Source organism: Pan paniscus, chromosome 5 (genome assembly GCF_029289425.2).
Source record: "Pan paniscus chromosome 5, NHGRI_mPanPan1-v2.0_pri, whole genome shotgun sequence".
NCBI classification, from domain to species: Eukaryota; Metazoa; Chordata; class Mammalia; order Primates; family Hominidae; genus Pan; species Pan paniscus.
The window spans coordinates 90,183,850-90,207,758 of NC_073254.2; the positions used below are offsets into that span (position 1 = coordinate 90,183,850).

At 36.4% G+C, this 23,909-nt stretch overlaps 2 protein-coding genes across 3 annotated transcripts in view; one reads left to right on the forward strand and one right to left on the reverse strand.

The window, feature by feature from the left end:
- The window catches only part of COL19A1 (collagen type XIX alpha 1 chain), a 342,117-nt gene extending 322,561 nt beyond the window's left edge, over positions 1-19,556 (forward strand). The window contains exons 50-52 of the mRNA XM_055113849.2: positions 3,994-4,122; positions 11,289-11,366; positions 11,534-19,556. Of these exons, the coding sequence (XP_054969824.1) occupies positions 3,994-4,122; positions 11,289-11,366; positions 11,534-11,661 (335 nt within the window). The 3' untranslated portion in view covers positions 11,662-19,556. The remainder of the gene's footprint in view (positions 1-3,993; positions 4,123-11,288; positions 11,367-11,533) is intronic.
- Positions 19,557-20,524: 968 nt separating this feature from the next.
- COL9A1 (collagen type IX alpha 1 chain) overlaps positions 20,525-23,909 on the reverse strand; it is a 198,958-nt gene continuing 195,573 nt past the window's right edge. The window contains exons 42-43 of one of the 2 annotated variants that reach the window (XM_055113856.2): positions 22,023-22,094; positions 20,525-21,481 (exon numbers count right to left, since the gene is read on the reverse strand). In XM_055113856.2, the coding sequence (XP_054969831.2) occupies positions 21,297-21,481; positions 22,023-22,094 (257 nt within the window). In that variant the 3' untranslated portion in view covers positions 20,525-21,296. The remainder of the gene's footprint in view (positions 21,482-22,022; positions 22,095-23,909) is intronic. The other variant, XM_057302539.2, reaches the window with a different exon arrangement.

Sequence of the window (23,909 nt, forward strand, 5' to 3'; positions counted from 1 at the left end):
CTCAACTTCCAAAATTGTGCTGCTATTGTCTCCTTTCATATGCTCCCCCATTCTTGTCTGTTTAGGCCTTTAAGAGGATTGTTTTGCTAGGATTCAGGAGGTAGTTAAAGCAGATCCATGTGTTTAATCCGCCATCTTTACCCAGGATAGTTCAAAGCAACAAACTCATTAAGGTGGCGAATGATTGAGACAGAGACAAGTGAAGTAGTAACCACCTTTGGGTCATAATGAACCACAAAATAAATATGAATCCACCAAATGATGCTGTTGAATTAACAGTGAAAAATGAAACTAGAATATAATTATTAAAATATCACAGGAAATTACTCTTCTGATATTTTTGCCCTTTAGGAGAGAACTATATTTCATTTTGGTTTCCACATTTAGGAGACATTTATGGAAAAGCCCTGCAACAATGGAACCAAAAAGAGATTTACAAAATAGATTGTGAAGCCTATGAGTAAAAGTTATTTAACCTGAATGCTAATATGTAACAATATGACTGATTTCCCAAGGGAAATACTCATTAACTGCTCTCTGTTTCCATAATGGGGTAGCAAAATAAAATAAATTGAAGTTATACCAAGAAAATGGATAATTAGACATTTCCATGGGCATTAGGAGGGGAAGAATTTCTGTCTTTGAAATATTTACAAATTTTGTCTGTGAAATAGAAGATAGACATAGGCCAGATGACATGTGTGTGTTCCTTCCTTCTCTAAAATACGTAGTTTATCATCACATTAATATTAATGTCTGTATTATATTAAGGAGCCAATTCTCCAAGGAAGCCAAGCCTTGGTCTCATTTGTTAGAGTGACTGCTGTGGCTTTGCCTTGGCAGATGGAAAATGTGTGTTTGGTTTATGCATGCTTATATCGGAACTCTTCAATTCCTGCCTCATTAGAAAGCATAGCCAAAAACATTTTAATTGACTGAAGATCCCTGAAAACAGAGGAAAAGCAATTAAGAATAAAGGCCTTTACAATTCATCTGGGTGCTCTGAAACATATTATTGTAAATTATAGAGCATTAGGGTAGGGTTCAGAAGAGGTAATTACCCTTATGCTAAATGACTGTTTCTGAGTGTATCTCAAAGCCAGATAATTTACAGCTAGAAGTAGTGGAAATAATTTTCTGTTTTGCTAAAAATATTAAAAACCACCAAAGTACTTCTTTTTTTTTTGTTTTTTTTTGTTTGTTTGTTTGTTTTTTATTATACTTTAAGTTTTAGGGTACATGTGCACATTGTGCAGGTTAGTTACATATGTATACATGTGCCATGCTGGTGCGCTGCACCCACCAACTCGTCATCCAGCATTAGGTATATCTCCCAATGCTATCCCTCCCCCCTCCCCCCTCCCCCCTCCCCACCACAGTCCCCAGAGTATGATATTCCCCTTCCTGAAACCACCAAAGTACTTCTAAACTCAATTCATATATTAAAGAGGAAAAATTAGTACTGTGAATATTTGTGTTTCGACATTGAAGGTATTTAAACAGACATGTTTCAAATTAAGAAAAATTGTGACCGGGCGCAGTGGCTCACGCCTGTAATCCCAGCACTTTGAGAGGCTGAGGGGGGTGGATCACGAGGTCAGGAGATCGAGACCATTCTGGCTGACACGGTGAAACCCTGTCTCTACTAAAAATACAAAAAAAAATTAGCCGGGCATGGTGGCGGGCGCCTGTAGTCCCAGCTACTCGGGAGGCTGAGGCAGGAGAATGGCGTGAACCCGGGAGACGGAGGTTGCAGTGAGCTGAGATCGCGCCACTGCACTCCAGCCTGGGTGACAGAGCGAGACTCCATCTCAAAAAAGAAAAAAGAAAGAAAAATTGTACTGAAATACATCTTTGAAGTGCAGAGCAGCAAATATTCAAACTGTGATTATTGAATTTCATATTTATTGTAATGCCCCAAGTTCATAATTTGATGTAATAAAGATATTATATGTACATTCAGTATGATGATTTGTAAAACTAAAACTATATATTAATTACCTATTTGTTTTATCTATTAGTTACTAGAATAAGATATAGTAATATCAACCAAACATCCCAGGTAGATAGTGAGGTAGTGATACTGGAGGGCAGGTGATTTCATATCACTCCTTGGGACCAGCAGCCATTAGATCCCTGTTGGCCTCCCATTCATCCTTCAGTCTGCAGCCAGAGATTCTAGTCCTGTGCGGGTTGTGGTATATTTCCATTCTGCATGCTTTGTGACATGAGAATGTGAATGTAGGTGATTACTTTTCGGATAATGACAGCTAATGCTCTATATCTATTGGGGCTTTTCCCTTAATAATTCTATATGAAAAAATAATTGTTTTTCTTTCTTAACCAGTATGGGCCTGCATTGTTTTTAAATGATTGTTTTAATTGAAAACTCGTGGGAAAACAGATTTTCCTCAGAAGTAATTTACTCTTTATTTAAAAATTTACATAAAATAAAAGATGCATATCTGTTTAAGTATGCCTTTGCAATTCAACTAAATCAACTAAACTGAATGAAAAGACTGGAGAATATGGAAGTAACTCTTTACAAGACCTATATGATTTGGGCTTTGTGTTTTCTAACCGACGGCTATCGTTTCTACTGCGTCGTTGTCTGTCATTTGGTCTTTACTTACAAAATAAATACTAATTTCCTCAGTAAAAAAAACTTTTCTGGAAGATTTGTCTGCACCAAACCCAGACTGAAGTTTTTAAATTGAATATTTATTTCTTACTACACAAAAGTGTCTTTGAAAAATTGTGTGTAAATTATTTTAAAATAAAACCATTTAAATTACTAAGAGATTTTTGAAGAAGTTATGCAAAAAGAAAAAGAAAAAGCAATGCGGTTAACTTCTTGTCGTGGCAAGGATAGAGCCTCCTCAGGTCTTCTGTTTGAAATCTAGTTGTTCATATATTTGATTTTTTAAATGTGAGGTATACTAAATATAAACAAACCAAGCAATTTTAAGAAAGACTCCAGTGATAGATTGTATTTATAATGGCCCTGGAATGAGTTAATGATTTTACCAAAATTAATTTCATATAGTAGTAAAATATTCGATATGCTTTTTTTAGTTATCTGTTGCTGCATAAGAAAATACCTCCAAACTTTAGTGGCTTAAAACATTTATCTTACATTTCACATTATAAATGTTTATTATCTCACATTTTTTATGGGTCAGGAACTTGAAGTGTTGCTTAATTGTATGGATCTGGCTCAGGATCTCTAATGAAGTTGCAGTCAGGATGTCATTCAGAGCTGCAGTCATTTGAAGGCTTGACTAGGGCTGGATGATCTGCTTCCAAGTTCATGTGCGTGGCCACTGGCAGGTAGCATCAGTTCTTCCCCACATGGGCCTCTCCACAGGACTTCTTGGGTGCTCTCACTCCATGTCAACTGCCTTCCTCCAATGAGTGATCTAAGAGAGAAAGCAACTAGGAAGCCACGATGTCTTTTATGACCTCATCTCTCTAGTTGCCCACTGTTAATTCAGCCTTTTTCTTTTCACTAGAAATGAAAAGTCTAGCCCCCATTCAAAACTAGGAGAATTAAACTCCAACTTTGGAAGACAGTGTCAAAGAATTCATGAATATATTTTAAATCACCACACATACGTTCACAACATTCCTGGAAAGTGCCTTAAAGTTATTATGAAATCATTTTTTAATGTGAACCTAAACTCTCTCCACATGCCATTACCAGAGGTTAGATTCCATGCTAGTGTTCTGTCCACTAGATTGTTACATCTCAGAAGCACTGAAAATTCTCAGACTTTCTGAGTGACACAGCTGGTCTGCATCTATACACAAACAACTTTGCAATCGATATTATTTGTCTAATCAAAAAACTCAGCAGTCAGACCAGTTGGTAAATTAGATGTGCTTAAATTAAAAACTAAATCTTTTTGTTTGTTTGATTTCATGTATTTTGAAATTTTTTGACATAAAATATTTCTGTTCCATGATATATTATTTTTTCTTCTATACATGAAGAGAGGATGGCTGTATTCCTATCCCAGCTCAAGCTGCCAGCAGCAATGTTGGCTGCCCAAGCTTATGGGAGGCCTGGGCCACCAGGGAAGGATGGGTTGCCTGGGCCACCAGGAGACCCTGGACCCCAAGGTAAGTCTTCAAGTGTAATATTGGCTTATTGATTTTTAACTCTCTGTATTTATAACATGTTAGTCACAGTTAAGGAAAAAAGTATGTATGTATGTCCTTTATTTATACATTACATATATAAATATATGCAATATATAAAATGGTTTCATATGTAATCTCTTTATAATATTTGACATTCTAGAAGTAGATGTTTAACTATTACTACTTCAAATTTAAAACCAAATGAGAGTTACCTGGTATTCTAAATGTATTGTAAAAATAATATTTATTATAACAATAACAGCAATAATGTGTGCTTATATATCATTATTATCTAGGAATCTTAGAATTTTTTAGGCCTCCCCTTTTGGTGTAAGTTAAGCAAGTCTCCATCATCTGAGTATCTTAAATAAACTGGAGAAAGAGTTTTAGGAGACTCAACGACAAATAGTTATTTGGTTCTAAAATATATTTTTAAGAAATTTTAGAATATTTCTGCTTTGAATACAGCTTGTGGATGGTAACTTGAATGTTAAAGAATTTTTCACGTGATTTCTAAAGCTCTTAAAACCCAACTTATATTGGCAAAAAATTTTGTTCCACTTATGACAACAAGAGACATAATCTTAAGTATAGCTTAACTAAATTAATCTGACAAGGCCATTTTCTAGAAATATGAGTAGCAATCCAGCAAAGTGGCCAAATAGGCCCAGGCTTAGAAGAGTCAACAATTCTGAAAGGGAAATATTAAATTCAGTGAATATATATCATGAAAGATAAGACCAGGAAAACTGCTTCTTCTTGTTAACCATGGAGGATCTCAGGTTCCTTCCTTGAAATAATCAAAAGCAACTTGTATAAAGAAAGAAAAGAGGAAATTAACACGAAAATTAAATAAGAATGCAGTCCAAAATAATATATATGCAAAGAAGTGTTTTTCTGTCACCAGTTTCCTTCCTACTGCTATTCTGTAATATTGAGCCTTATTTTCTGAAGTGTCCCGAGGTGACTGATGTGCCCTTCCTCTTCCGAAAGAGCAACATCTGTTCAGTTCCCAATAGCAGTGCCTGTTAGTATATATATCCTAATATAACCTTATAACCTATGACCATGATTGCCAAGTCTTTGCGTTTAATTAGCACAATATAAAACAGGAACAGTTAAAATCTCTCTAGTTTTTTTTAAACGATACATATATTCCACCATTATCTTTAGATTATAGTGAAGTTTGGCAGATTGATGAAGGAAAGAGAAAAGTATAGGATGAGGAGTAGCCCTCTATGTATACACTATTGTGTAGAGGGGGCTAATTATTATCTTTCGCTAGTTGGGTCTGTTCTGAAGTCAGAGTATATGAGACTGGCATGCAGATCTCGAAAGCTTATCTGAAAATGTGTAATGCCTCAAGCCACATGAAGAATAAGCAGCGTTAACACCAATAGGAAGAAAACTTTGGATAGATCCTTCAAACTGGTGGTTTGAGAGGACAAGAACAATGGAAAATTGAGATGATCAAGGAAAACAGCTCTGGAACTGGGGTCTCCTGTTCCACTCAAACACCTGGCTTCAGACACCTCACAGGTGCTGCAAAGGCCCATTTGGAAGGCTGTCAGTCAGAGGCAATTCTAAACCCACAGTGTCAGTGAAGCTTTTGGAAACAAGCCTTCTGTTCACCACTCCACTTGCCCTTCCTTTTGCAAAGGATTTCTATGGATTTCATCTGCTGTTGTACCTCAAAGATATTATAGACTACTTCTACTCCTGATAGGGCTTCTGGATGCAATTCTTAAATTTGGAAGATATCCCCACATGATTTCCAGTTTTTTTGTGAACCAAGGTTTACTAAAATTGTCAAAAGTTTTGTCTCCCCATTGGGTTTCTGACAACAGACATATCTTGACTACAACTTAGTAGATGTCTCCTTAACCTTTACATAATACTTTCTTTTCAGTATTTGTTAAATTTGCCTAAAATTTAGCAAAAAGTAAATAAAAATTGCAAAACATAGAATTCATTTTTAAGGAATATTTGTTTCTTAAAAATATTTGTTTTTAAGGAATATCAGTACAGTAGGCATGCTGTACTGATAATCCTGCCTAAAGGCACAGAGAAATCTCACTGAAAAGAAAGAAAATGAGAGGCTGCTGTTTAATTTTTGGTGCCTCTAGAGAAGTGCACAAGAAATTGAAGTGTTTTTCTCTAGTACATAAATAGGTGTGACATGCTCAGAAGATGAAGTTATACACGTAACTTATAAGCTTTGCTCTGCTCAATTTAAGTGTTTTTTTTCAAAAAGGAAAGAAAAAAATGCATTTAAAATCACCAGTGACCATGCAAACCTCGGATGCTATTGTCTGAATTAGTCCTCTTAATGACACAGCATGACTGAGTTTAAGAAAGGGTTGAAGTCAGAAATGCAACATAGGTTGGGAAGAAAAGATGGCTTCTGAATGTGACACCGTGTGTTCTGCCACTCATTCATCCTGTCTGATGGTGGCTCCTCTGAAATTTCTAGATGAGACATTTTGTTTTGTTTTGTTTTGTTTTCAGTGTTTGTCAGGAAAGAAATCCATTTGGTTCTGAAATACATTTTTAAGAAATTTTAGAACCTTTCTGCTAATAGAGCTTGTGGATGGTAATTTTTGAACTTTAAATAATTTTTCTTATGTTTTCTGAAGTTTTTAAAACCAAAAGTTGCTTATATTGGCAAAAAACTTTGTTCCACTTATGACAATTTGACGATATATATCATCTTAAATATTGCTTAACTAAATTAATCTGAAATGTAAAATTAAAATTAAATGGTTGGTTTGAAATATGCACTATGGAATGAGTCCTTTATTATCTTATCTTTAGGAAAGGACAAAAGTATAAAGGGGTTTCATAAGGTTTCCTGTGCTTATTCTGAGAAGCAGGAGACGTATAGAAAGCAGTGAGAAAATCGACGTCAGACTGTGAGAGGTACACAATTCATATAGAAAAAAGGAAGAGCCGCTCCTACCAAGATTCTGATCATGAAAGCTTGAGGATCCGCCTTCAGCACCCTGACCTTCTTAAAGTGAAAAGAAAGACCTTTTGGATTCTGAGTTGCATCACTTCATTTGCAGTTTTTCTAATGTTTCCAAAGGGGTGATTGTCGATGTCTTTTTTAAATTGAAAACATTTCCAGACAGCTTTTAGATTTTAGCCGTCCCATGGGGTTCTGAGTATTGGCTTCCTGCTGTGCCTTGAGAGAACTTTCCTTGGTGTCCATTCCCACCTGGGGCTTGCAGCACAGGGCCTCATGGCTGGTTCTCCCGGGTATGAGCTAAAATGTGCCACATCAGAATAAAAGAAACCCTAAGAAGCATGATTCAGCTGAGTTCCCCTATATAAACAGGAGAGGCGAATTTTCCTAACAGACGTTATTCTTTCGAGTGAGTTTTATGAGAAAACACTTCATTTAAACTTCTTCTCAAACACAGCTGATTCTCCATCACCTATTCCACCCAAGGAATAGATACCACACCTAAAACCCTACTCATTTCAGAAGGAAACTCACATGTGGGGTCAGTAGGAAAAAACAGCTACATCCATCGCATGCACCCTGCATCAGTTCCAAAAGGACAGTAGTGGGAATAGTTGTTCTTACTTGTGCACTTTTAAAGTAATTGATCATACATACTGTTTATAGGAAGCACTTGTGATGTATAGATTTGACCTTTCAAATTTAGTAGCATTAGGGGCATTTGGATATGGGAGGACACGTGTGTGTGTGTCAAAATGACTGAAGGGCACTGCTATCAATTGGTGGAGTAGAACCAGGGAGGCTAAACAACTTGTAAGGCACGAGGCAACCCCTAACCCCACCCCCACCATGCCCACCGTAAACAACTATCCCTCCTAAAATGCCAATAGCATCCATTTACTGGCCTTTTTCCGGTATGTATACAGGCGCACAGATTTACAACTTTAGAATTAAATCTCTGGAGTCAAAACTGAAATCTTCCTACTGGAAATAAACACAGTCTACCACCTGAAAAACTACACCAAGCACCAGGTTTCGTCGATGACTAGTACCTCTAGATGCTTTCAATTAGGACACTGCTGGTGTTTTATTTGTTTTCCTACATGAGCTGCAGTTTTATCAAGCTGTCATCCTGTAGAATTTTTTTTTTTTTTGAGCCGGATTTTCACTCTTGTTGCCCAGGCTGGAGTGCAATGGCCATAATCTTGGCTCACTGCAACCTCCGCCTCCTGGGTTCAAGTAATTCTCCTGCCTCAGCCTCCCAAGTAGCTGGGATTACAGGTGCCCACCACCATGCCCAGCTAATTTTTGTATTTTTAGTAGAGATAGGGTTTCACCATGTTGGCCAGGCTGGTCTTGAACTCCTGACCTCAGGTGATCTGCCCATCTTGGCCTCCCAAAGTGCTGGGATTGCAGGTGTGAGCCACTGTGCCTTGCCCATCCTGTAGACTTATCGTCTATGGAAATACATGTCTCTTTGCAGATAGACCAGCCTCTTCCAAATTTAAAGACAGGTCCAAGCTGAAGAGGTGAAAAGCTTAATTCTATAAATGGGGAAAGCTGTTATTGACCTTGTTAGCATTCCTACAAGGAGTTTTGTTATGAAGTAATGATAAAAAAAAAAAAAAAACCCTACGGCTTTATGGCAGCCTTCATAATGAATGAGCTTGGGACCTTAATAGGAAATTCAAGAGTAGAAAGTACTTGTGCCATTCAGTCGCTTTATCTATTAATAACAGGTAATTATTAACCTAATGAACTGAGAAATTTGTACAAGGAAATTGTTACATTTGACAGGAGAAGGGTAAATGTTACCTTATGCAAATACACGAATCACAGTTTCTTAATTTGTAATACCACATGAACCGAAATGCATGCGGAATAATATATTTCTGCATTATATTGCAAATCTGAGAGCTGAATTTAAATGAAATCAGTAAGGTTTAGCCAATATATTCTTCATTTGGAATTGCATTACACTCTTGTTAATCCTCTTATTAATCAAAAGTTCATGTATCTTCAGTTATTATTCTTTCTTCCTCATATTTTTAGCCTGTAATCTTAAGTACTTACTGAGATAGCTGAGGATCAACTTTATAACTTTTCTGTAATAGTGGGACCTGAGTTAAACTATCAAATATACCTCAGGCAATAAATATTATTTTACTCCAGAAATGTTTAAGTCATGGATTTGGGAGGGTGGTTTCAAATGACCCTAAGTATATACATTTTTTTCCTGCTGTTCACATATGTTAAATGAAAGTCACTTATATCAAAGAAATCCTGGAAACATTTTAAATTTGAATATAGATCAACTATGGTTATTATGTCACATGTCAAAGCCACTGTTCTCTCTAGGGTCTAGGATTGTACTGAATATCTTTAACACAATTTTCAAATATAAATATGTGAAGGTTTCCTGCTGGTGGGTGTATTTCTACTATATACTTCAAAATATTTTTGACATATATTCTTTTTTCCACTAGTTTCACATTTATGATCAGGTCTTACATAAAAAGCAAATAAATACCTGTGTGGTGATTACATTGCCAATGTTGTTCAGATAATAATGTGTACATTGTATGACCTAGTCAAAGTGAAAATGATAACCCCTGCTATCTAAAAACTGCTATCTAATTCTCAACAATAATGGGAAATAATTGATCATACATACTGTTCATAGGGAGCATTACATTTTCTCCTCCTGCCATGTTCTACTGTAACAGCACACCTTTATGAAAAGGCACAACTAAATCACAGCCTACTGTTTCCTACTGAGATGCTCTCCTGCTGATATCTTTGCTGTGTGTCCACATGAGTCTGCACGGCTGCTCTGTCCATTTAGGACAAGGAGTGATCTTTAAGGGGCTGTTTAAGTATGAAAAAGTTGGAAATAAAAACTCTATTTGCCATCACTGTGAAACTCTTACAGCATGGAACCTTTTATTCAAACAAAGTATTACATGGGTGCCAATATATAAAATGCAGATAAAAATGCTTTATGCTTTTTATAAGCAGGGATAATGACTTCCGGAGACACAAATTTCTCTGTGCTCTTGTAGCTCAGCCAATAGCAAGCATATTAGATAGTAAGAATAATTTTGTTTTAAAATATAGACAGATCTTAGACCTAATTCATTTTGGTTAAAATATCTTAAGTTGATGAAGTGCATTTGGGAGACTGTCAGTCTCCTCTCTTGTTTCCTAGCTTTGCTGAAGCTCCTTTGGAGTTATACACTGCCATGTTCAAACATGGGGTGGATGTTTAAACGTTACTGTGAGAAGATATAATGTTTATAGTTGATCATTCGAACATAGACCTGACTTTTTAGATGAGTTAACCCACATATACTCATGCTCTTGCTATCATTTATTAGAATCTTGAATTATTTGTTCCTTTCATTTCCTTTAATTCTTGGAATAAGATCCATATTCCTATTATATTATCTTGTTCTCATTTTAAGCAAGACTCTTTCCGTATACTTCTTTCATTTAGCCTATACCTTGCCTTCAATCAGAATTCCTACTGAAGAGGGCTCACACAGCTTGTGATAGCTATTTGCAAGATTGATTTATTTAGGTGTCATTTTCAGAGCCAAAATCTCGCTATCAAGAGTATAACTAGTTGGGGCTGGGCATGGTGGCTCATGCCTGTAATCCCAGCATTTTGAGAGGCCAAGGCGGGCAGATCACCTGAGGTCAGGAGTTTGAGACTAGCCTGGCCAACATGGCAAAACCCTGTCTCCACTAAAAATACAAAAAAAAAGAGCCAGGAGTGGTGGTTGAGTGCTTGTAATTCCAGCTACTCAGGAGGCTGAGGCAGGAGGATCACTTGAACCCAGGAGGTGGAGGTTGCAGTGAGCCAAGATAATAGTGCTACTGCACTCCAGCCTGAGTGACAGAGCAGGACTCCGTCTCAAAAAGAAAAAAAAATAGTTTAACTAGTTGGAACTTTTTATAGTAATTGCATGTTTTTTAAGATCCTCATTGCCCTATTATACCCAATCTGTTTGATATGTAAGTTTAATATGTGGTTAATGCAAAACAGTTAGCTAATATACTATTTATTTTAAGCACATGTATCACATAATTATCACAGACTCAGAAAATGGTTCTTCTCTGTGCTGTGTTGCCATAGAACCCTTTTTGTGTGTCCCTTTTTTATATATTTCTCACTTAGGCTACAGAGGACAGAAGGGAGAAAGAGGTGAACCTGGAATTGGGCTGCCAGGGAGTCCAGGTCTTCCTGGGACTTCAGGTAAGAGGGATATTGTCTTCACAACACAAGCAAGCCTTTACAAATGAGAACCATGCTTCTCCCCTAGGGTCCTTATATGTCAAGTCGAGTGATCCATGTTGGCTAGAGGGTGGGAGAGAGGAAGGGCCATATGTGATCTGCATTGTAATTTTTTTTTATGTCATTAGCTCTGGGTTTGCCAGGCTCACCAGGTGCCCCAGGCCCCCAGGGCCCCCCAGGACCCAGTGGAAGATGTAACCCAGAAGATTGCCTCTATCCTGTGTCTCATGCCCATCAGCGCACAGGTGGGAATTGAACACACCTGAAGAAGACTTGGTTCCTGGTAACACTTCCTTGCCACTGGAGCTCTCTTAATACCATCAAACCCTCATCATCTGTGGGTTGCTTTTTTTTTTTTTTTTTTTTTTTTTTGGAGTAAGCCAGACATTAAAAGCAACCATTTGAATCCTATTCCTATAGCAATTGCAAATCAGCATTTTTTGATTTTTCCCAAATTCATTCCATATGTTTTGCTTTACAATTGCTATGATTTTTACTCAGAGTTTTATATGAAATATGCAAGTAAATCTTATCGTTAGTTCTTCTTCAAGAGGAAATTGCATCTTGTGACTTAGTAGACTGATGATAATATCCATTTTGTAGACTCATCAACATGTGGTTGGCCTTTGATTTCTGAATTTTAAAGTTTCAGACTTATCTTTTCCTTGGTGTTTAAATTTACTATCATTGCTAAACATCTCGTCAACTTTTTTGATATAGTGCATTGCTCCTGTTGAATGTTTTTTGACTACTTTTTATAACTTAAGAATTTTTATACCATCTACATCTATCCTACTTATGCAGAAAAATAGGCAATAAGAACTTCATTTTACAATTTATGTTTTCAAAAAAAAATGCAGGAAACTGTTTTATCAGGGAGCCCAAACACCCAGCATAGCCAACTACTGAAATGATTTTGTTAATTCTGTATAATGAGCTCAATTCAAAGCAATCACCACTGGCATGAATAAGTACTGCATGAAAAGGGAGTATCAAATTCCAGTTTTGTATGAATTCTGCAAAAAAAGCCTAATATTCTGTGGTCCCCTCACTCAGTCTCTCATTTGATAAACAGAAAGCTGTTTTCCCTACAAGGTGCTTGGTGGTGAAGCCACCAAGCTGTCTTTGGTACTCTTAAAGCTTCAGTGGCCTAGCAAGATCTTTGGGCCCTTGTATCCATTATCCTTATGACCTCATCACCCTCAGACTTTAAGACAAGAAGCCACCATCAGAACAAAGGATGGGATACGTAAAGAATGGACTCACTTGTCCTAGAAGATGAATGCGTAGTGTCAGCAAATGCATGTTAAGAAGGTGAAGCCCAAAAGCTCTTAAGGAGAATTGTATTTCTCCAGAAGCTGCAGCAAGAGGTACAGCTCAACAAAGGAAAACCACAGGACTGGATATGCAACTAGTGCTCAGACCAAAGAGTTCACACCCACTCTAAAACCATGTCCTCTGAAAAGAAACAAAAATACAGTGATCATCAAATGACTAAACAGTCTTTCTGTTGATTAGCTGTACATTCATTGAGGAACTGTTGATTGGCAGGCACTGATTCTCTAGAATACTGGGCATGAGGATGTTGCAGAAATCTAGATGGTGGGTCCCACAGATGTGAGAACATGCTGCAAGAGCCTGCCGGCCACAGCAATCAGGACTCACACCTCTTCAAGGAGCAGTGCAGATTTCAATTTGGCTAAAACAGGATGATTGCTTTTGTCTGTTTACTGAAAAATGAGTTTAGAAAGGCTAGCCCACTGACATTGGAAAAAGCTGTGAACAGAGTTGTGTCTGAGGAATGTGCCTAATTTAAGGCAGGGTTTGTTCCAATGCATCCGTGATTTGAACCGGTTTTCATTATAGATTAATGAACTGCTGGTCAGGTACTGTCTACAATGGCTGTGCATACCTATAACATTTTAGGTATTTCATATTGAATTATGCTGTATATTTCAATTCCAAGTTTATTTATTTTCCAAGGTTATTTTATTTATTGTAAGCATTTTGACATTGATTTTTTTTTTTCGTTTTCTTTCTTGTGCAATACCTACAATGGTGCTGTGTTTTAAACTTACACAATTGGGACATACGTATGTGTTTTCTTAGTAAAATGGTAATTTATCCCGAAAAAGTGTACATAGATCTAAAATTTGGTGCTATGTGTATATCTTGAGCTTTTAATTTGTTGAATTTTCTAAACGCTTACAACTTATTTGCCACTCATATTAATTTACTTGAATTTGTCATAAAGCTAAATATTTTATATGTTTTCAAAGATTATTTTTTCATATTAATAGGTTGTTTATCTTTTTGCCTGTTTGCTAATTTAAAAATATTTATTTTATCATTTTAATATTTTCATGGACTTTTTTGCTGATGGTAATCAACTTTTTTTGTTTTTTGGTTTTTGAGTTGTTCCTGTCATAGACATAAAAAGACAATTCATTTTCTTGTTTTATTAACTCTGTTCATTTTTATTCTACAAAATATGTCATGCATTCTTTCTTATGAATTGTATATTTAGAAATCTTTCTAAATACCATTAATGCTTTACTGGTTAATTCCTATTTCAAGGATTTGGATTTATTCAGGTAATTTGATGGGATGGGGAAATATAATATTGTGTGATGCATATTACAAAGTGGACTTGTCACAATGACACAAACTCATTTTTTGTAACTGGGAAATATGACTAAATTTGACATAACTAGAGAAACAGGGCTGTATCCACATGGTACAAGCCTTTCTCACCCTACTCTATTATTTACCTTCAGATACTTTTTCCTGCCTCAGCTCTGTACACATGATATGCAACAAAGGGCAGCAAGAAATGCTGGGTCCACCTAATTTAACACCAAATGAAGTTGAGATTTGGCAGTTGCCCAATTCCTTTAATAAAAAGAAAGTAAATAATTTGGGCCCCAAAGTAGGGTGGGAAATTTTCCTCTAAATGACTTGATGGTTGCCAAATCCCTTGCACCATTTTATTCCATTCCAAAACATGTGTTTATTTCCACATGGATGTTAATGATGTTCAAAGCAGGGGAGAATTATTATTCAATTTCATGAATTACTCTTGTTTGCACTCCAGAAAACAACATACGTGTTTAAATACAAAATAATTATGGGCCATGACGACGATTAATATTAAAACTGTGATTTCCATATACAAGTATGTTTGAGTTCCAATCTTACATTTTATACCAAGTTCAAAACACTTTCAGATAGAAGTCTTTCTATGCAAAGATTAAAGTATGACTTCAATTAATATTTATGGCCTTTGGAATCCAAAGAAAAACAGAAGAATAATTCATGGATTTGTTCATTGTTCTTTCCAACTGAAGGCAGTAACCATTACTTCTAACCGTAACACAAACACAGCAAGTTTTAACCTTTTAAACTTTTCACTTTGTGAGCAAAGTAACCCCATAAGTTTATTTCCCTATTTCATGATATTGTTTAAACTTTAAAATTTTAGTCACTTAAAGAACTTAAGCAATTATATTAAAATACGTTGTCTGTGAAAATTATCATTTGATATTTGGCTTATAAAGTAATTTTTATGAATCTGTTTTATGAGTTAGGTAAGATTTAGCCTTTCTGCAGTCTCTCTCATCTGTTGGGAACCTGTGATATACCTCCATTTGTCCACAAGATGGTGTTTAAAGCAATTTGTTCAGAAGAACTGAGCAAACTAACAGAAATACAAGGCTACGAACAGTTTAGTGGACAACTAAATCAGACTCTTGCCTTTGCACTTTTTTTTAACTTTTGTAGATAATTTTTGTTAATTTGTTTTGTTAATTTACATTTTTCCTAATTTTAAGCATCTTTATGAAACAGGCACAGTACCCTTTGGTTTGTTGACTGTTTTGATTTTATTTCTTCGGTGGATATATATGTACTTACACACTTAGTTAACATGCAGATTAACTAGTCATAACTGTTTATACACCACTCTCATATTTTAGTGATCAATATGAAGACAGCTAAATAATTATCCTACCTTTTAGACAGGACAGATACTCTCTTTCAACAGACAAGAAAAAAGATTTAGCTTATCACAAGAAGTAGACAATTTATAAAACTACACAATGTCTAAACTCTATGTTGCTCAGTGTACTTAAAATTTTACAGTTAGATTTGTATAACGTTTATATTTTTCTAGAATACATCACTATTTACAAAAGTACGATTAGAAACACTGTTTTTTTTAAGTACCATTTTTATTTTCATAACACTAATAATACACTGGGATTGAGAATTTCTCAGTTAAGTGTTTTGCTGACGTTGTTTTAATGAATACTCAAAAAAGCTTTGCAGATTTGTCCATTGCTCTTGTTCTTAAATTATTTTTCATACTTGTCTGTATCCACCTTCTGAAGACACACAAGTGTTTACTGTCGCAGTTTCCCAGCGTTATTTCTTAATACTTGAGTGTTGACGCATTTTTGTACCATCCCCCTTTTGTACCATCTCTGCTCACAAAGATTATATGCAGGCTTTGAAGAGGAGGAGATGCAGAAGATAATTGAATTTGTATCTTGTATGCCTACGTAATTCAAAGTGACTTAGTCCATTGAATTGTGTTCATTTATTAGTTGGCTGGTTAAGATAGCATTAATTATCTTAAATTTATTCAACTACTAAAAGTCTCAGGCAGTAGGACAAATGAGTGTCATCATTTTTATTGTGTGGCATACTTGGAGCTATAATCCAAACGTTTTACTCAACAAAATAATGCTAGAGTAACTGATCAATTTGGTTAAATTGAATGAAGAACCAAGTGAACACAGAGAAAACTTATTCGGACAAGTAGACCCAGCACAGCAAAAATTTGTCTGAAAGATAATACAAGCTTATAAGACCAAAGCTAAGTCTAAGAAAATCTAAATGGAAAAAAAATTGCGTGTTCAGATCCAATAGTGAGTGATGTGGTACAACTGGAGGAGTTAGCTACTTGCTTCATGAATTTGTCAAAAGTGAATACTAATAAAGTGGGAGGCTTCACTAAATGAGGGGGTAAATAAGATTTAAGTTTATCAGAAGTGTGTGTATTGTGTGACCATACTAAGCTTCTGGGTGTAAGTAAAGATGCTGGCTATTTTACAACTTTTTATTGTATTGTGTTATGCAAAGTACATTTTGGAGATAAATGTTTTTCAGCACATTAATGTCTTTAAATTCAGGTTGTATTGGGTGTATTTTACAACTATTTATTTTTAAATAACATTTAGGGTGTGTTTTCCCCCATTTTGTTTGTTCTCTATCTTACCTCATCAAACTCTTTACGATTTAATTGAATATACTCATGTTAAGTGCAATGGCACCAGTTTTATTCAAAATCCCACATGGGCATAATGCTTTGAGGCCTTGATTCCTACATGTTCATTATGCATAATGAGCTTGTCACCTATCTCAGCAATAAAGGTTCTGACCCTATGTCAGGGAAATCTAAGGTGCAATTATTAAGGCCATATCTACTCTTCATCACTTGCCATGGCTGAAGCTCCACACTTCAGTCCATTTTGTTTGGTGTCAACCATGGGGATGCTCCAGAAGCACTCTTGGCTAACCATGAGCCCCACAGGTGTCCAAGGAACGTTAATTGGTCTATTGCAGGGTTCATGTTTGTACCATCATTATAGTTTTCTTTGTCACATGAATCATTGCTCAGCTTGAAATAATCACGTTTGTCACCCATCTCCCTGGCAGTTCATAAAAAGCCTAGTCTAATTATTTCAGATGAGAATTATAAGCAGAATCAAAAGCCCAAAAGCAGGCAGTCCTTTGGGACTTTTGTCCCCCAGAGTGATCATCTCACTAAAATCATTTGCGACTTTTTGCTATAGAGGTCCCTGAGGGAGATAAGAAATAACACAATTAACTTTTCTCATTCATAGAAGCTTTTACACCATGAGTGATAAGGCAATAGGCAATAAGTAGTTAAATACATAGCAGGTTTTCTTAACAGAAATTAACTGCATCAAAACGTGCCAGAGGATTTATATGTTTACTTATACCGGGTAATAACTTACATAGTTCTTAACTATTCCTATCTTCAGGCCCCCTTTGGATAAATTAACTAGGTGCTCTCTAAAGAATGTTGTTGTCTTTTCACACACATATTTTCAACTTAGAGACAAAATGGAATTTCAAATATATCTCAGAAACAGAGGTAATTTGTTGGAGACAGTTTCCCTCCCTTGTTCTCTCTCCAGCTATGTTTTGATAACTTGGAGTCAAAAGTAATTTGTGAAGGCATGTTAAGCAGAGAGTTAGCATGAATTGCCATTTCTTAAGACTAAAAGTAATTTTCAGTTAGCAGCATCCTCTTCCTGATAGCCAGATCAATCAAATATGTTACACTTCCTCTCGTTGATCATTTAAAGAGCACTTGAGCGTGTGTATTTACAGACAGGCATTACTACAGTCAGCCCATTTTGATTTAATAATTCTTGAGCCATAGGTACTTTATACTGCCATGTCCTGGATCACAACTCACTAAAGAAGGCTACACAATTGAAAAGTATTTATTTTACTTTGCACAAAAGGGCTTGACCTATGTTTATTGAACACAAGTATTCTTTTTAAAAAGATATTTAAAATCATTTATGTTTGTCGCCCCTCTATAAACAGCAAGATTGCTAGTTTGCTAGTATTTTTTCCTTAATACTGAGTTTTCACTCCTTTTGCCAGGTTACCAGCAAATATTTTTAAGTAATTTTCTTGATATTTGGAAATCAGAATTTCTATTGGTTTTCCACCTATGTTGGTTTACTTAGTTTATTTTAGAGACAGGGTCTTGTTCTGTCGCCCAGGCTAGAGTGCAGTGGTGTGATCATAGCTCACCATGGCTTCAAACTCCTGGTCTCAAGCAATCCTCCAACCTCAGCTTCCCGAGTAGCTGGGACTACAGGTGCTCACTACCATGCCTGGCTAATTTTTAAATTTGTTTTTATTTTTACAGAGACAGGAGACTCACCGTCTTGCCCAGGCTGGTCTCGAACTCCTGGGCTCAAGCTATCCTCCCACCTTGGCCTTTCAAAGTGTTGGGATTACAGGAGTGAGCCACCATGCCCAGCCTTGGTTTACTTTTAAACTCAGAGACTGTATCTCAGAAACACTATAATCACCAAAAAATTTTAAAAATACAATAGAGGTGATCTTCTACAGCAGGAATTTATATTAAGCTTATTTCAGTTGGCAAATAAATCAGATTTTACTAATGATGTTTAAGAATAGCAATATTGGTTCAGTCAGCTTGAAATGTAAAGTATCCAAATAATCAAATCGATCACCTATCCTGATATGACTACTCATTCATATTCTTCTGCTGTGCAGAAGCCAATTACCCAAAACCATGCCAGGGAATTTATGTGCTCAGTCAGTCTAGGAAGTGATTTCCACAGTTCTTAACCAACCTGTCAGATATTAGGGTTGAAAATCATATCATACTGCCATAGAAGCACCGGCTAGAAATAAATCAGGAATCATTTGCCCTTAATTAACATGCCAGGTTCAAACCAACTTTATTTATTTACACTCTCCTCTCCCAGTGAGTGCTCTAGTTGCCACTTTATCCAACTTTCAAAAATATCTCAGAGAGGATTTGAGATTTCTATTTTGCTAGAGAGACATGCTTGGTCAGATTCAACATTTACCAACTCTCTTTCATGGAGGGAATTTGCTGGGCTCTTTTCCTTGCAATTTCTAAGCCAAGTGTCTTCTGCTTCTGTAAACTACTTCACTTAACTGAAATTTATAACGAATTCTTCCTGCCATTTGGAATGTGGTAGTTTTGCATAATCTATTTGTAAGTGCTTGTTTCCAATGTTGCTGACTGTATCTGTGGAGCTTGTTGTACAACCTTTACATAACCAGGTTTGTAAAACAGTTGAGTGAACTGTTCTTTGAAATTTTATTTTTTTTAATTTTCTTATGAATATTATAAAACTTAGAAACATGTTTGATTATCTAATTTTTCTTTTATTGTATTTGATTATGTCACTCTAGTTAAAATAAAAGCACTTTGGTGAAAAGATAATTTCTATGCCTTTATTTAATTATGTGTCACAGCTCCTGAAAAAGTTTGCCATTTTTTTAAGTATTGTTTTAGGGAGCTATAACAGAGACCTTTATTTTCAAAAGTCATATTTGAAAAAAGGGAAAGAACATTCTTTCAGTCTATGTAAATAGCACTGATCTATATGGCAAAGTTGGAATCTTCTTAAGCAAAATTCATGCTAGAAGCATAAAACTAGATGCTGTAAGCAGTTTTAAAGAAATCCAAATACAGATTACATAATGATTGATTTAACCAAACAACTAGGACTAGAATTTAAAATGTATAAAAGTACACATGAGAAAAAATATATAAAAAATTATATTAGGGCTCACTCTCCTTTGACTTGACAGAATTTAGTTCCATAAACTAACTAAAGATACTATGTTGAGCTATTGTTTTATGCCCCAGCACAGGTTACTCACAGGCTCTGTGATATAAAATGAATATATTAAGTCTGTTGGATAGTTAAGTAGATGTTAATGAAACAGCAAGCCAATATGATTACACAGATAATAATAAAGTGCTTAAGTGGTCAGGAAATACTTGTTAAGAATACAGTGCTTTAGCTGAGCTGCATTTATAAAATTTACAAGAAATGGTGAAACATAAATCATGTTTACAATAAAGTTCTGAGTAGGAGGGAGCTAACAAGCCATTGGAATGAAGGCAGTGGTTCTTAACCTAGAAATAAAGCAAGGCTAGACTTTAAAAAGTCCACGAAATCTCTGAAATACTATACAAAAATATAGATGCGCATGCAGCTGCACATCTTTCTAGGGAATTAACATTTTGAAAAGGTCCATGAAGCTCTCTCCATACACACTAAAACACACACACACACACACACACACACACACACACACACGCATCTGTCACAGGGTAACACCCTCTGTGGAACAGCTTTTTAAATTACTTTGTGTAGAAAAAACACTAATATTATAAACATACACCTATAGAACCAGTAGTTAAGTAATGTTTAATGTATCTAAATAAGCTCAGTAACTTCTTTTCATTGAACATGATTATTTATAAGAAAACATGCAAGAGATTAAGAAACCATATTTATTTCTTCTTTGGTACAACCAGAGATGTTACCTCAAACCTTTAAAATAAATAATCTCATCAATAAAATTTATGAATGCCAGAGTATTAAAATTATTTCTTTGCTTTCACATAGAAGCGCTCAAAATATTAACAGGTTTGGGGTAAAGTACATACAGTTCAACAAAAGTTCAAGCTGAAGAAGGAAACCAATACGTGACGTAAAGAAATCATTTCGGGCGATGTAGCCCTTTCTTATCACTCCAGAGACAGCACATCGATGAGATTTTAAGCACCAATTCCATTGAATGTAGTGGGGTTTCTTCATAACTAGTCTAGTAATCCTCTATATAACTGAAACAATAATCTGAGAACAACATCTAAATGAAAATAACTACTGCAACTGAGGTAAACCAAACAGTTGTTTTTGTTTATTGGCACAGTGGCCCACGATAAGACACATAGGTATAGCACACTAAAGCTCAAGATCCTGGGAACAGGAGTATAAATTTATTCAAGGGAGGTGTTTGGTTTTCTTTTTTTTTTTTTTAACTGATGACTCTGCTGTCTTCCCTCCAAGGGAAAGGAAAGAGAACTTACTGAATAGCACCGTTCTTCTATATGTGATTGTCAAGTAGGACTTCTGTAATCATACTGAAGGTAATACATTGTAATCATGCTGAAGGTAATCATCTTTGCCCCAGCTTTGGATGGTGTTTCTCACCCAAGCTCCTTCACCAGGCATGGTTCATGCAGACAGCCATGCAGCAGTAAGCCTTTCAAGGGTCAGGCCCTTTGTTAAATGCTCGCTGACCAGCCTGCATGGTGCAGGAGGCTGGCTCACAGAAACCGGGAAGCCCAGGAGGTCCCGGGGGTCCAGGCACTCCAGGAATTCCTGCCACCCCTGGGGGGCCTCGCTCACCGTCTTGGCCATTTCTGCCATAGCTGGCAGGGCCTGGGTCACCTGAAACACACAGAAGATTGCACATGTGAACAGGAGAATCCTCATTGATGCAAACTGGCAGAGGGCACGGCTCAGCAGCGCTCAGATAAGGGGTTTAACAAACGCTTTTGGAAACGATGGATGATGACTGGTGATGATTGGTGATGATGATGATGATGATGATGATGATAAGATCCCTTCCTTGGACTTGGGTTTTCATGGAAATTAAAAGCAGAAAGAGACCTCAGTGTCTCTAACCCCCATTTCCATCAGTAGAGCTGCACCGTGCACCATGGTAGCCTCCAGCCACAGGTGCCTATTGAGAGCTGAAATGTGATGAGGCCAAATGGAGATGAACTAAGTATCAAACACACCTGGATTTTAAAGACTTCATATGAAAAAATGTAAAATAGTTCATTAATAATTTTTGTGTCTATTACATGATGAAATGATCTTTTGCACACAGTGGGTTAAGTAAACTATATTATTAAAATTAATGTCACTTGATTATTTTTACCTTTTTCATGTGGCTACTTGATTTAAAATCATACATGCAACTCACATTTGTGGCTCACATTATATTTCTTTTGAATGCAAGTAGCAGTATTCCTTACTTCTAATAGTTGAGCAACATCTGGGCAGGGAGAAGTATAGTTTAGCGGTTAAAAACACAGGTTTTGGAGACAGACAAATAGCTTTACATTCTAGCCCTATCATTTATGAAAAATGTGACATTAGCAAGTCACTAATCTCTCAGTTTCTTCATCTACAAGATGGGATAATGTCTTCCTAATAATTAAACTCAGGCCAGGTGCAGTGGCTCATGCCTGTAATCCCAGCACTTTGGGAAGCCAAGGTGGGCAGATCACCTGAGGTCAGGAGTTTGAGATCAGCCTGGCCAAAATGGTGAAACCTCATTTCTACTAAAAATACAAAAAAATTAGCCAGGTATGGTGGTGTATGCCTGTAGTCCTAGCTACTCAGGAGGCTGAGGCAGGAGAATTACTTGCACCCGGGAGGCAGAGGTTGCAGTGAGCCAAGATCGCGCCACTGCACTCCAGCCTGGGCGATAGAACAAGACTTCGTCTTAAAAATAATAATAATAATAATTCTACAATTGAAAGCACCTGATAAATAGGGGCTATTATTACAATTATTAAGATATTATTGAATTAATGTCTTTTAGAAGGCTGTGCCATGTGCCCTAAAAAATTTCATATTTTTCTCATGAAGGGCTGACCCCAACATGAACTTTGCAATACCAGGTTCTCTGGGGGACATTTCTTGCTTGTCTTCCCTTTGTCGTGTTTAAGGGTGGTATGCTGCCCTCAATGGGGCACACTCTCTGAGGCACAGCACCCCATAACAAAGAGGAATTTCTGCTGAATGTTTACCCCAGTGCACTAGCAGCACTTTCACACAATTATTGCAAAAGTGGTGATGAGAAGTCAGTGTAAAACAAATTGTGTATGCCAAAATAATATAGGGATCCTCATTCCATCTCAGCCATCTTAACCTGGTCTTTCAGCCAAAAAGCCGGAAGCCAAATCTACATGTTCAACTACATATTTGTTTATATTTGGTTACTTTCCTTCTTTCTCTGTGGTTTTTACTTTTCTTTTTCTATTTTAGTTGTCTTTTTACATGTCTTTTGTTGGTCTCACTGTAGTAATATGGTCTTATTCAGTGGTCTTATTACATATATCTCACATATTTTTAGAAGGAAGGTAGGTTAGAGATCCTGCTTTACATAACATCTCATTCTTCCTCTGGTGCATACACTTCGATCCACACAAAGCAATGTCATAGGGCAATATATTAATAAGTTTTGAGGGAGAATAATTATCTTTGAATTTATCCATCTCAAAGCTATAGATAAGCAGAGATATAAGTAATTTTCCCTAATTTATCCCATATACTTTCATTCAACTATACCTAGTAAGTATGAAGCAGATCATTATGTGTTTTCTTTTAATGATGAGGTCCCTGAGAAAGCTTCTCCCTAATCCACAGCATCTATAGATAAAGCTGTAGCAGAACTATGCCTTTAGCAGCACCTGTTAAGATCCTTAACACCAGATGCAGTTAAAGGTGAAGTTGATTTTTTTTAAGATTTAAAAGATGAGCCAGATCTAAATCCGATTTTCATGCACCTTATCACTAGGAATGTTCCCACTGAGACATACCAGGTGTGCCTTAAAATCAAATCAAGTTTAGGAGAAGGAAATGCCCAAAGAAGAGGTAGAAAACCAAATGAGCACAGGGGCTGGGATGGTCATTTAGATCATGGGTGGGCAAACTTCAGCTCATGAGCTAAATCTTGTTTTTGTAGTTTTATTAGAACACAACCATGGTCATTTGTTTACATATTGTCTGTGGCTGCTTTGGGGTACCAGGGCAGAGTTAAATAGCTGCAATATGGTGCCCATAGCCAAATAATCTGATCCTT